We start from the raw sequence: 13418 nt of genomic DNA on the forward strand, positions 1-13418 counted from the left end.
TGAAACCTACTGGTCAAGCTGCCAGCAGTTATGATCTGTATGGAAATGTATGGAATAGATAGGACATGGAAAAAGGGATTTTTCCCTGCAATTACATTTCCTGGTAATTACATCATAAAAAAAAAAAAAAACAAACGAGTGTGCTTGCTAGGAGTTGATGATTTTATTTATTTATGGAACAATAATCAATGTTTATCACAGTGTTATGGATGTACTTTCTGATACAAAAGGAAGTCTGTTGTGGATACATCACTGGAGTGCAGATTGTGAAGAAGGCACAAGATAACCTGATTCTGTGTTATTTTGGAGACCATTGTTACTTTGCTTTCCACACAATATTTACAATATATCAAAACCAACAGTTACAGCTGGATTCCCGCTCTCCATATTTATTAATTACATGAAAACATAAAAGGTTTGTTTTCATATCTGTCTTGCAAGCCCATGAAAACTACCCCGTTATTCAGGAGATTTAATCAAATTCAAGTGCACTAAGTACTTTTGCCCAGTCCTGTGGAGACTGTATGAGACGTTATATTGCTGTCAAAATATCAGTCAAAATAGAGCAACATAACCAAAACTGAGAGGTAGGTCACGATTCATAAAAAGTACAAGAGCATCGAAATAATGTCTGCAATAGTTATTTGTAATTGTGGACATAATGAATTATATACTTCCTAAGATTAATTAAGGAGAGAATCTAATTACAGTTACCGGAACGGCTCTTTCCTCCACCAGTCAGGAACAATGTTATCAAGGACTTCTGGAGGCAGTTCCTGATTATCCACTAGATTTGCTTTGATTGCTTCTTCCTCTTCAGTTAACTCCAGTTCCTTTATATAAAGAAAATCCACAAAAAATGAAAACAAAACAAAACAAACCCCAAACTGAAACCAACCAAACAAAAAGCACAGAAAGATAGATCTGCCCGACACTTCTGTGACTCCGTGATACTACCTTCATTTGATTTAAATCAGCAGAAACAAACTAATTTGCCACATTTCACTGTACTACATTATTAATTTTGAGATATTTTTTATGTGCTTGGGGTTCAGTAATTCCCTAATGCTGGGGCAATTGCTGCTGTATGAGTTTTAATGAAACCTAAACCCAAACACAATCATACATATGCTCAATTCAGAGGAATAGAAACTGAGATGATCACAGTTTCACCTGATTGCCTGCAAGAAGTTTTCCACTTGGTTATACATGTTTGCATGCTGGAAGACTATCTGCTCTACATCAGAATGGTTTATTACTTTTTAAAAGCAACTTTTTTTATGTTTTGATGCAATCCAAAGAAAGATGTCAAGGAAAGGTATATGTGAGGTTACTGCGCACAGGCACATGACCAGACATCAGAAAGGCAGTGATGTTCTACAGAGCAGTAGTACTATTAGTGACTGGTCAGATGCAGACCATTCAAATACCAAATGTAGCTCTTAAATTCTTGCCAAAAACTAATTTTTTCAGAACAAGTAACACTGTGAGATTCATACGGATGAGGATGCACTTCTCATAGAATGGTTTCCTGACACAAACGGCAGTAAAAAAGAATGGAGGGTATACATTGGTGATTCTGGATTAGTTTACAGCAGTCACAATATCAAAATACATGTTTTTACAAGTATACTGTCCAAAAGACAACATTAGAAGTCAGAAAATATCACTGTTCTTGATCTGCTGTGATAATTTTTCATGATAATATTCACAGAAGAAGAAAATGCTATTTTCTACTTAGCTGATATTTTTTCCCTGAAAATAGAATGGCAAAGTTTGTAAGAGAAATGTGTCTGGTATACTTTAAAGAGTTCAGTACTTTTTCTGCCATTCCTTACATAGGTCTCATTTGTAAAAAGTCATCTGTATTTGTTAAGAAGACTAGACATGGACTACCAAAAGAGTGTGTTTTTTAATGGCAGTGACCATAAAACATGCACCTAAGTTGCATCCAAAGTCACTTGGAGAAAAAACTTAACATGCAGCTGGTTATTCCCCTGATCCTCTCAGCAAATGGATTTAAGTTGTCCCTTGATATTCTTTTGTGAATTTATTACAAAGTTCTCTTGTCCTTTCCTCATGTAGTAGTCATATAAACCCAAATTGCTCAAGAATTTGTTAGCACAACCTGTCAGAAAAGAAAGGAATAATCCTTTTTAACAAAAGGATCCAAAATTATTCAGGAACCTCCAAAATGATAGTAGGGGGCTGCTTGCTGCAAGAACATGTCTGAATCAGCATTCCTATGCCGGACATCTATTCTGATAATGTAGCCAAAAGAACTTGAGAACATGCTGGCAGCCACAGGTCTAATGTAGTGTCTGTGTAAGTAACATTTTCTCTAGCTCCTGACCCAGAAAATATATTAAAAGATATTAGTATGGCGTAATGGATACCTAAGAAGGCCAAGTGGCAGCCAGATCTGTAACACAAAGGCATCTTGAAAGCAATGCGTGAAGTGGGAGAAAACAGTAAACCCATATGAAAATGTATCACTGATACCACCACTGCAGATAAGCTGTTGAAACTGCATTCGTATTGATAAAAGAAAAGAAACATGAGATGTATATTCTGGGTACAGTAAAGAGAACACCTCACATTGCGATGGTTCAAAGGACAAGGTTGCTCCCCGGACCTGTCAATGCTGTGAGGGCTTTGTTTGAGACATATTTAAACAACCAGGATGATGTATTTTTGCTAAACTTCCCAGACTGCATGGTATGTTTTATTTGCTTTTAGTATTTTTCCTTTGAGTGTTATAGCTGACCTTTACCTTAAGCTTTGATAGATACGCTTCTAGCATCTTGTGTCAAAGTGAAAAAAAATTATATAAATGAAATTAAATGTAATTATTTTGGCGAGGTATTGATCAGTGAAAAACAGGATAGTCTGACAGTGGTAGTCATACTCAGAGAGATGCTTAAGGGAGTCCATAAGCTTATTCTCTAGAGTTCTGTGCATGGACCAAAGAATAGGTTTCTAAGCTGAACTGCAATTGCTCCAGCCGTATTTTGGTCATGCCATCAGATAAAGTGTTTTATGAGAAGAGTAAGAAAAAAATACTACTGTAGAAAACTGTTTACCAGCAGATAAAAAGATGATGAGGAAAAAATATTAACAGAAGTGCCTCTGTGTAACACACGTATTGATGCCAGGAAAATGAAGCTGAACGAGAGCCAGCCACAACCATCAGTGCCAGGAACACTTGCTATATTTTCGGCTGTGATGACCAAGTTATAAACTGACTTGCCAAAAGAGCCTCCTCTTAGATTTAACTGATGAAAACCTGAAGTTTTGTTCTGATATCCATGATTTTCATTAGTATTCCATCTGTGTTGAAGCATTTGCTTCCAGTATCACCTGCTGTTGTATTATTTCCTCAGGTACACTACCTTTCAGTGATCAGGAACCTCCCCCACTTTTCAAAACAATAGAGAGTGGCCTTGAATGTACCTTCGGCAGCTTCTCAGCGCCCATGAATGCACCCCATTGACTTGTATATGTCCAGATTACATAAATGATCCCAAATTTGATTGTGTTCAGCTGTGAGTAGTACCACCCTTTACCTATGCTTTCCTATTAGGCACAGAGACCTGGAAGGCCACAGACTAGACTGTACTAACAAAGACCAGGGTAAAGAAGGGATTGAGCATCTCAGCCTTTCCAGTAGCTTTCACCAAAAGGTCACCTGCCCCACTCAATGGCAGACTCCTGTTTTCCAGGTCTTATTTTGCTACTATTATTCCTGTAGAAATTCTGCTTGCTACTCTTCAGATCCCTCACTGCTTTCTACTTCCATTGAGTGCTTATCTTTCTAATATAATTTTTGGCTGTTCCTGTGTGCCTTCTCTGCAGCCTGCTTCGCTTCCTGCATGCTCCTTAGATTCTGGGGTGGGCAGTCTTTGAAGGTCTTTGGTGATGAGTACCTTGAAGGAACATGTCAAACATCAGGAGCACAAAAAAAATGGCTCTTAGAATGTGATTCAGAAACTTATTTCTTTCTGAAGCTTTAAGAGTTGGATAAACCCTTATTTGTATTGTCTAGGAGGTATATTTTCAAGCTTTTTGAAAGATTTATAGGCTGTGTACCTGTGTTGAGACTTCTCAATAAAAGCTTCAATCCTATCCATGTATCTAAACAATAACATATTTGTGTTGAAACCTTGTCTGTTTTTCCCAATATATCACTGTCTAGTTAAAGGAAGTACTCTCTCCTGATAAACATTTATGTAAATGTTTATTGTTCAGGGAAATTACATCCTGCAAGAAATGGGGTTTAGAATGTATACCTATAACAATTTTGAATCAGTATTCAATCTGATTAAGAAAAAGAACTGATTTTATGAATTATTTTACCAGTATCAAGAACACCCAGCTATTTGAAACAGTTTTTCAACTGGAAGGCATATTTTTTGCTATGTAAGAGACTTTTCTGTTTTGAAACACTACAATCCAGATTACAAAGCCTACTGTATTAAAAAATACTAGTTTACCCTGTTATGAACACCGAGATATTTCTGCTTTTTCAACAAGGGATGATCAGACTGAAGGGCTGGTAGAGACATTCCATTCTTTCACCCCAAGAGAGCGCAAAGAACCCTGCTGGTGAACATTTCTAAACTCCTGTGCAATTGGAGCACATGCACCAGACTGAACCTGCGTATTATAAATACTTGAAGGAAACCCTACCTTCCCATTCTTATTTTGACCTTCTCTTTTTTTTTTTCCTCAGTTTGTCTTCCTTAGCTCATCTAGCATCTATCTCTACTATTTAGAAGAAAAAAAACACATATACACAATTCTTGGAAATGTTTTGAAGAATGTAGCATTCATAAGAAAACATTGTCAAGAACTATTATTTCCAAATTTCATTGAATAAATAATTTAACATAAGTGATTTTTATCAAGCAACAATTTTATAGGAAATTCCTATTCTGGTCTCAAAATGGTTGTGTATTGACATAAAAAAGATCAGATTATTACCTTTTTGCTTTTTTCAGTCTCAGTTTCAGTTATGGTCTGGGAGAAGTCTTCCAGTTCCTGTGGTAGGACTGGCATTTTATTGCCATCATCTTCAGGTTCTTCATCAACATCCTGCCCCACTTTCACTTTAGTTTTGGGTAGGATCAATTCCTGTAGATATTCTTCAAACTGAATATGGAAAATGCCTAATTTGTTTGCTATCTGTCGTGCACAAGTAGTTTTACCCGCTCCATGAGTCCCAAGTAAGCACACCCGTAAAGGAGGAGCCTATAGGAAAAAATATGAATACTTTTTTAACAGTTGGAAGTCTACAGTGCACCCCCTACTCTTTTTCACTTCCAAAATATCGTTATAAAAATTGCATCAAAAATAGTCACATAATTTTGCATTTTCATTTTTCCAAACCTTTTACTGCTGTTCCAAACAGACTATCTGCTTTCTGGAAATACTGAACAAATACACTATGGCAGTTGGTGCCAGTTGGTAAAATGAAACTGCATTAGACAGTTCTAGAAAATCTTCCCTGTCTTTACTCTTTGTCCACTTTCAAAAAAAGACTAAAAAAACCCCACAATATGTGTGATTTGTTAATTACATCTTATGATTATTATAAGTGTTTATAATCTTCCTCTATTTTCTGCTTTATTTGCATCAGTAACTCAATGTGTTAATTTAAGCGTACACTAAAATGTCACAAGTGAAGCAATGTGTTTTATTTGTTTCAAGGACTTGCCTGATATATGTATTGTTACCTGGAAAAAAATCAGCAATAATAAACAATCATAAATTGGAATGGAAAATAGTGACTCTAACTTATTATCTGCTTTAAACAATTTTGAAGATTCTCACTTGTATTGGTTCATTGTGAGCCACATACTCCTCAGGGTTCTCCAAAAATTTATCTCTGTACTCAGAAGTTGAAAAGTAATAAAACTTTTCTTTATATTTAGCTGCATATTCATCGAGTCCTGGGTAAAGGATAAAATTCTCTTTCAGATAGACTGGACAAAAGTGTTTTGTGTCTCCCATGTGCCTTTTCTTTTCCTTAGTTTTTTCTTCATCCTGAAAATATTAGGAAAATTTTCAAAAACTGTTTGAATTCAGTAGTTCACATACATTAAGTAGATCAAGTAGAGTATATCAAGTAATGTCAAATACATCAACTGAACATTGAATGAGAATGGTGTTCTCAAAATATCTTGTAAACCGAATATAAGCCTATGAAAATATACACTTTTAAGATCCAGAGTCAGAAAACAAATAGTCCTACCTAATAGAGACAATTATCGAGAAAACAATAACCATTTTACATTTGAAATGAAAATATCGTTAACTGTTGAAGACCAAAACTACTCTAGAAGTATCTTATGATAAAATCTTTTCCTGACGTGTTCTTGAAACTCACTTTCTGTTGCTTCTAAATGTGCAGAAGCAGACTTCTTCAGAAAACACAGTGAGAGCTGGTATTAAGTCAGATTACTCATGCAATAAAAGAAATTTATAAAAAATTTATTGAATACTGCTCCAGTACAGCATATGGATATCCTGTACTGTTACACTGGGGGATGGGCGTCTTCCAAGATAGGATGAAAATAAAAGAAAGGCAAAGCTAGACCTTTAATTTAATTAAAATTATCAATAGTTGAGATGAAACAGAGGATTGCACATTAGGACTCTGCATCTTCTGATGTTTACGTGATGGTGCACAGAATCATTTTTAGTTACCAGAAATGAAAGCTCCTATTATTTCTTTAATAAAACCCATCTTTGCCTCTGGCAAAACCAGGTGCATTCATTTGCTCTATTAGGGTGGGATATTTATGCTTCTTGCTGGAGTAAAACTACTATCAGTCAGAACACAGGAATACAATGAAAGTGTTCTTGAAGCATATGCTGGTATTTGTTCGGTGAGGTTAAAACTGGATCACACAAAACCAGCTGCAAAATCTGTTTTCTCTGGTGTTATATTCAAAAATAAATGAGTTAAAATGAAAGCACAAATGGACAAAGTCAGCGTGCTTACTTCTTCATTTTCCTCTTCTTCAACTTCTTCTTCTTCCACTTCAGCAGCCAGATCTTCTGCTTCCTCTTCTAAGTCTTCAGCAGTTAATTCCCAACCATTATATCTAAGAGGTTCTGAAAAGGTTAAATTTTTTTCTCTGTTTCAATACTTTTCATTTGGCTATGCCAGAATATATTCTCTTTGTCTATACAAGTAAGGACATATGTGAAAACAAAACACATGAACTGTATATTGCATTTATCCTACTCATAGAACAAAATGTTCTCCACAGACATAGGAATTAATATATCGCTTCTTTCAAAAATGGAAATTCTACTGGTTATTTTTTGGTTGAAATAAATGGGCATTTTCAATAGGAACTTGTAGTACAAAACTATTATATAAGCACATGCAGATAGTGCCATTACTGTTTGCAACAGGTTTTTTTCTATTGTTCATTGAGGAAAATATCAGTCAAATTTTATTTTATTATAAAGCTAGAACAATAGATGTTTTGATTAATAAAATAGTTGCATTGTAGTAATGATACAAAAAAAATGTAGTATTATTTATCCGGTGCTTAAAATTGTTAGAGATTTGACCACACAAGTGAAGAAAGGTAATTTGCTAAAAAAAATATCAATTCTGTAACAATCAAGTCTTGAAACACAATCTGTGCAGGTGGGTAGATTAGGTTATTAAACACCCTGAAAGTCTCATTGACTTCAGCAAATGTCGTTCATTAGCGAAACTTTGTTATCTGTCCATTTCTCAAACCAGCGTCCTGATATGAACAGATAGAGCAAGTAAATGGGGAAATGCTCTCTCAGAATGTTTACAGAGCTGTTATGTACATAACTGCATACCCTATACATGTTTTTCAAATACATATGTTCCCTACACTTGCTATACCCTAAAGGCTCCTAGTGTGCTTTTCAGCTCACCCATAGAACACAGCATGCCCTGTGCCCACTTCATGTGAGTAATGCTGAACTCAGTTTAACCTCCCCTCTCCATATATTCATCACACAAACTCTTCAAAATCCCTCTTGGTAGCTTAAGTGCAACTCACATAAACAGTATTACTTACTTTCCATACCCAGCACACTTTGATTAAGCAGATTTTCTGGAGTTTGCCCAGCAATCTCTAAAGCAACAATCTGAACTCGAGATGACTTGATTTCTGACTCCACTGTTTGCCAGTCATTTAGAAAAAGGTCAATCTTCCCTTTAAATATTTCCATTTCTGGTAGACCTGGAAGATCATCCTCTGCAAACTCAGGCAGTATGATTTCTGAAAAACAAATAGTATATAGAGGGCAATGCTCTTCTAAAATGTTTTGCATTTAAAAATTATCATTATGCTTTACGATTATTTTTATTTTCTTCAAATATGATGGCATCTTTATTTAAAATGCTGCTTCCTCTCTCCTCCCCCTGTAATTATGAATTATTATACAAGTTTACAAAGACACTTTGAAAATGCCAAATTAATTAAGTTGATATAGTGTATACTGATGCTTCTCCAGGAAAATAAACAAGGTCAAATTACTTAACTAAATTTGCTTATGTTTATTTAAACCAGCACATAAATAAATATGATGACTCTTTCTGCAAAGATATATAAGGAATAAAAATCAATTTTAAAATTACGATTTAATGATGAACAGTTTTTGACAAGCTATTCATTTGGTCATGCCCCATATGGAACAAGCCAGGATAGGAAGAAATAAAGAGTAGGAAAACTGGCATACGTTGAGAAAAGCAACTTCATGTTCCCATCTGGTTCAGGTTCGGTTACTGAAGCTGTTGTGGAGCATGTTAGGTTTCTGTTCTTTTTCAAGTGGATCATATTCTCTTTACATTAATAGAAACAGAATGGATACTACTAGTTGTTTTTCCTCTCTGGCATAAGATCTCAAAACAGAGATGTGAATGAATTAAACTTTGATTTACTCAAAGGGATACATATATAAAGATCGACATGGCAAAACTTCAGCAAAAATAGAAGATTTAGGGGAGAAAGGAAAAAGAAGGGATGAAACAGAGAAGTCCAATTCAGTATAAAAATCAAGGATATGAGAGATGGTATCAAAGACTTACATCCTAAATTGCTAAAGGCAAATCTGTGAATTAAAACACTAAACCATGCAATATAAGAGTTCTTCAATTACAACTGATACCTTTAATCATAACCAACAAATGAAGCAAGACACAGATAATATGATCCGCCTATTAAAAGTGATCTGTAATGGGAATGTCTTGATTCCTGGATACCTAATGTTTAATCTTTGCAGAGATGCTGAACACACTTGGCAGTTATATGAAACAGAAACTGTGGATGTTAAACAGCTTGAAATTTAGACCTATTTGTTCTGAGAAGTGGAATGGAAGATTTCAGAACCACGTCTGCAACAGAACTGAAAGAGGGAATGAATTTCTCCTGTATTTCAAGCCTCATTTGTGTGATTTAACCACCAAACCAGGCCTCTGAAGAGTTATGAATGCATCATACTTGAGTCTCTGTGTTATTGACAGGATTGTCAGGAACGGCTTCTCTTACATTATTGGCAAAGTCCCTGTAAGTAGCAGCAGCCAAGGTTTACCATGTTCTTAGAGCATGACTTTGTACACTGTTCCCTTTACTTGAACTGAGGAACTCTCAAACATTTTTGGCTTTGACAAAGCCATGTCTGTATACAATAACTTGCTTAACGAGTAAGGGAAATGAAAGACTTTAATCTCTTAAGATAGACTGTGCAGAAACTTGTAGTGTCAATTGTTTAAGATGAGGAAAGTCCAAGCCTGTCTCCTAACAATGTCTCATGAAAAGTAAGCAGATTTAGAGACTGAAAGAACGCATTAATATAAATAAGAAATTCACAGGTACTACTCATAGTAAACATGATAAAACCATACCAAAGGTGTTGTCATACTTGGTGAGCAAAATAACAAAGGGATAGCTGCTTCTACCACCATCCATTTTGCTTAAAAAAGACAGTGGGAATTAACAATTTGATATTGACAGCAGATATTGAATTAAAAACTTGATATTGACACATTAACAAAAAAGGAGAAAGATACTAGGGCTGCAATTAGTATCTATTTAGACATTGTTGGGCCCTGAAAAGTCCTGAGACAAAGCTCTACCTCAGCTAGAAAAAGATACAGAAATGCCTTGATGTCCTTACTAAATCATGAACAGTTTCTGGCAGCAGCAATGTGATGTTGCTGCCATTCCCTGCACTCATATAATTTTCAACCCTGATTTTCTTCTTTTTCTTATAATTTTTCTTTTGTGTTCTGTAAGCCCGATAACAAACATAAAAAAGCAGTTGAGAGCAATAGCTTAAGTGGTCTGACATGAGTGTAAGTTTGCTGGGACTTACAGTGTGTGCTGTGTTTGTCTCTTGCCAAAATGAAGCTGCAAGGAAGAGCTTGAACAGCAGATGGAGTGATTTTCTACTTTGATATAATTTTGCTTTCCTCTTTTTGTTTCTGTCTTGTTTTGAGGTTGAAAGAGCAGGAACATATTTTGGCACAAACAAGAACAGCTTCGGCCTATTCCAGTGAACTTCTACTGATTTTTACAGAAAAGGGCAATTACTGCTATATTTCCTTATATAACTTCCTATGCATAAAAAGATGTATTACTAAAAATGAAAGCCTTACTTAATGCCTTGCATATTTAAAAGCTTTGACCATTTTCTTAAAAATACAAAACCTCAAAACATTAAAAACCCAGCATTTTATGGTTACTACCTGGCATTAAGTGGGCTAGTGCTCACTATGTGAAATTGCAGCACTGTAAAGCTCAGTTTGAGTTTGCCCCAACCTGAAAAATCCAAAGTATTCTTCTGGCTCACAAAGAATTAGACTGCCCTGTTATAGTTTTCTTCTTTAAGAACTTTTCTTCCCAGAACTGATGTCTCTCAGTCTCTTCTTGTGAATTGTTGCAGAAATCCACAAATGCCATGTTTAACTTTCCAAATTAGACACAGAAAAACAAAACAAAACCAAACTATTACTAAGTACAGTGTAGATGGATTTCAGTGATTAGGTACCAGTAAGATTTGGCAGGAAACAGGACTAAACATAATGGTCAGAGTAGAGATGCTGCTTAACTTTTATCTAACATACAACCAACTAAAGGATTGCCTGGAAGTGTCAATAGCAGCTGGGATATATGAGTGCCTGCAGGATGAGGAACACACCTAACAAATCTTTCTGACTTGGATGGCTAAGCTACCTTATCAAAGATCAGCACCACTATTGTCTTCTAGAAGAAAGCAAGCCAGTGCCCTGACTCCAGTGAGTTAAATGCCAAAGAGCTTGAGTTAGGGATGCCCATTCTTTTGTTGTCAGCCAAATTTAAAACAATGCAGGGTTTCAAATACATGCATCCTTTTGACATTCCTTCATGGCTCACTCAGGTTGGCCCCTTGCCAGTTAGCTACTTGTTGTGCCTATTTCTACAACACTTAATTCCACATATGAAGCCACGCACTTAAAAGTTAGCATGGCAGTTTTGGGCACTGCAATGTATACATCTTCTTATGAGTCTGGGTTTTAATGTGTAGTCTGCTAGAAATACAGTAAATTTCTAGATACTTAGGTGCTTTTGAGAATTTCATTCTTCCACTTATGAGGCTGAAACTTTCATTCTTTCAATAGCACCATTTACCTGTCCTGTACGTATGATAACTTGAGATTTGAAATAAGTTGGGCCTTCTGGCAATTCATATGCTGGCTCAGGGACCTGAGGGACCCCATGGCCTGGCTGTCCCTGCTCAGATCCCTGGGGCTTCCCCCCACCTGCCCATGGCCCAGGACCCCATGTCAGCCCCCAGAGCCATCAGGCCTTGCCCCAGCAATGCTGCAGTGGTGCTGTTCTCCAGCCTCCCACAGCTCTGTCCAGCCATGGGCTCTGCCAAGCTGGGCCCACCCATGGGCCGACATCCCCAGCTGGTCCCTGTCCCCAGGGAGGTGCCCAATGCCCAGGGCTGGAGCTGCCCTGCTCCTGGCTGGGGTGGTGGGACAGCTCTAGCCATATTACTACACTCTGCTCCAAGCTCCTTGTTCCTTTGGGAGTAGCTGGCCCTCACAGTGCCCTGACATGCTATCCCCAAAATGAGCTGCAAAAGCCACTTTTAAATAACAGGTTAACAAATAAGCATTTTGGTAAGTATTTTTGTGCTGTGTTATAATAAAGAACACTTAATGAATTTCCCCTCTTCTTACAGCTTTGAACAACACAATGGTTAATATTAGACTGACACCTCAGTTGCTGACCTCTGTATTTGAACGATTTTTAGACCAAACATAAAACAAAAGCACAAAAGGGCACATCATTAAGTAGAAAGGCCTTGCAGATTTCAAAGTCTGATCTTGAATTAGAATTTTATTGAAAATGTTTATAAACATTTGTATTTTACTAAAATACACATTCATTCTGTACATGTCACTACATTAGTTATCCCCTGCAACGACATTTCTGTCTCTTGCTGTGATTCTAAACAGGAACATGAAAATACTTTCCTTTTTATGTGCATTAAAGATGTTGTTAAATGTCACAATTAATTATGCTGCATTCTGCAGTGATGTATTCCAAACGAGACAGGGACATAGCCAAGTAAAACCTGCTTAAATTTGGGCAGCACTAATGCGTTATGTAATGATGATTCCATTAGGAACACAGATTTTAAGAAAATAAGCGAAGGACACATTGATAACTAGGTTACACTAACTGCTTTTTTTGCACGTGTTACCCTTGGCACGTTCACGCAGCAGAAACCACATGTGCTGCCTTCTGAACAACAGTCGTATTCAAAGCAATAACGTATGAAGGATGGTAATGTGTGCTGCCTGGATCTAGCCTTCAACGGGTCATCTTTTATAGTCCTGCCCTTTAAAAACCTCTCCGTTCTGGATAGGTCATGAAACTTTGGAAATATACAAGTAGAATAATGGATTTAAATGAATACTCGACATCATCCCATAGAATCATAGAATGGTTTAGGTTGGGAGGAACCTTAAAGATTACCTAGTTCCAACCCCCCTACCATTAGCAGGGACACCTTCCACTAGACCAGGTTGCTCAAAGCCCCATCCAACCTGGCCTTGAACACTTCCAGGGATGGGGCATCCACAGCTTCTCTGGGCAGCCTGTTTCTGTGCCTCACCACCCTCATCTGAGACAGAACACTGAAACATGTAACAAATCCACTCTGGACCTTAATCTCAGAAACACTTAAAATTCATGTTATGCCTCTCTTGATAGGCCACAGTTTGTAAATGATGGACCAGCATGTGTTCCAGCTTTGATTCTCTACTCTAGGCACGTAATTCCTTCAGATGACTTCTATTGGAGAGTTTTCTTGCTGAAGGAAACTTAACCAGCAGCAATTATTGCATACTTATGGAGTTTTAAAAT

At 36.8% G+C, this 13418-nt stretch overlaps 1 protein-coding gene across 12 annotated transcripts in view; it reads right to left on the reverse strand.

Annotated features, from left to right (window-relative positions):
• The window catches only part of LOC102097064 (zinc finger and BTB domain-containing protein 24), an 86832-nt gene that overhangs the window by 35701 nt on the left and 37713 nt on the right, over window positions 1-13418 (reverse strand). For all 12 annotated transcript variants that reach the window (XM_065059701.1, XM_065059700.1, XM_065059696.1 and 9 more), the window contains 5 exons: window positions 8076-8279; window positions 7007-7119; window positions 5833-6045; window positions 4984-5250; window positions 715-833 (listed from right to left, as the gene is read on the reverse strand). In XM_065059701.1, the coding sequence (XP_064915773.1) occupies window positions 715-833; window positions 4984-5250; window positions 5833-6045; window positions 7007-7119; window positions 8076-8279 (916 nt within the window). The remainder of the gene's footprint in view (window positions 1-714; window positions 834-4983; window positions 5251-5832; window positions 6046-7006; window positions 7120-8075; window positions 8280-13418) is intronic.

Source organism: Columba livia, chromosome 3, assembly GCF_036013475.1.
Source record: "Columba livia isolate bColLiv1 breed racing homer chromosome 3, bColLiv1.pat.W.v2, whole genome shotgun sequence".
NCBI lineage: Eukaryota > Metazoa > Chordata > Aves > Columbiformes > Columbidae > Columba > Columba livia.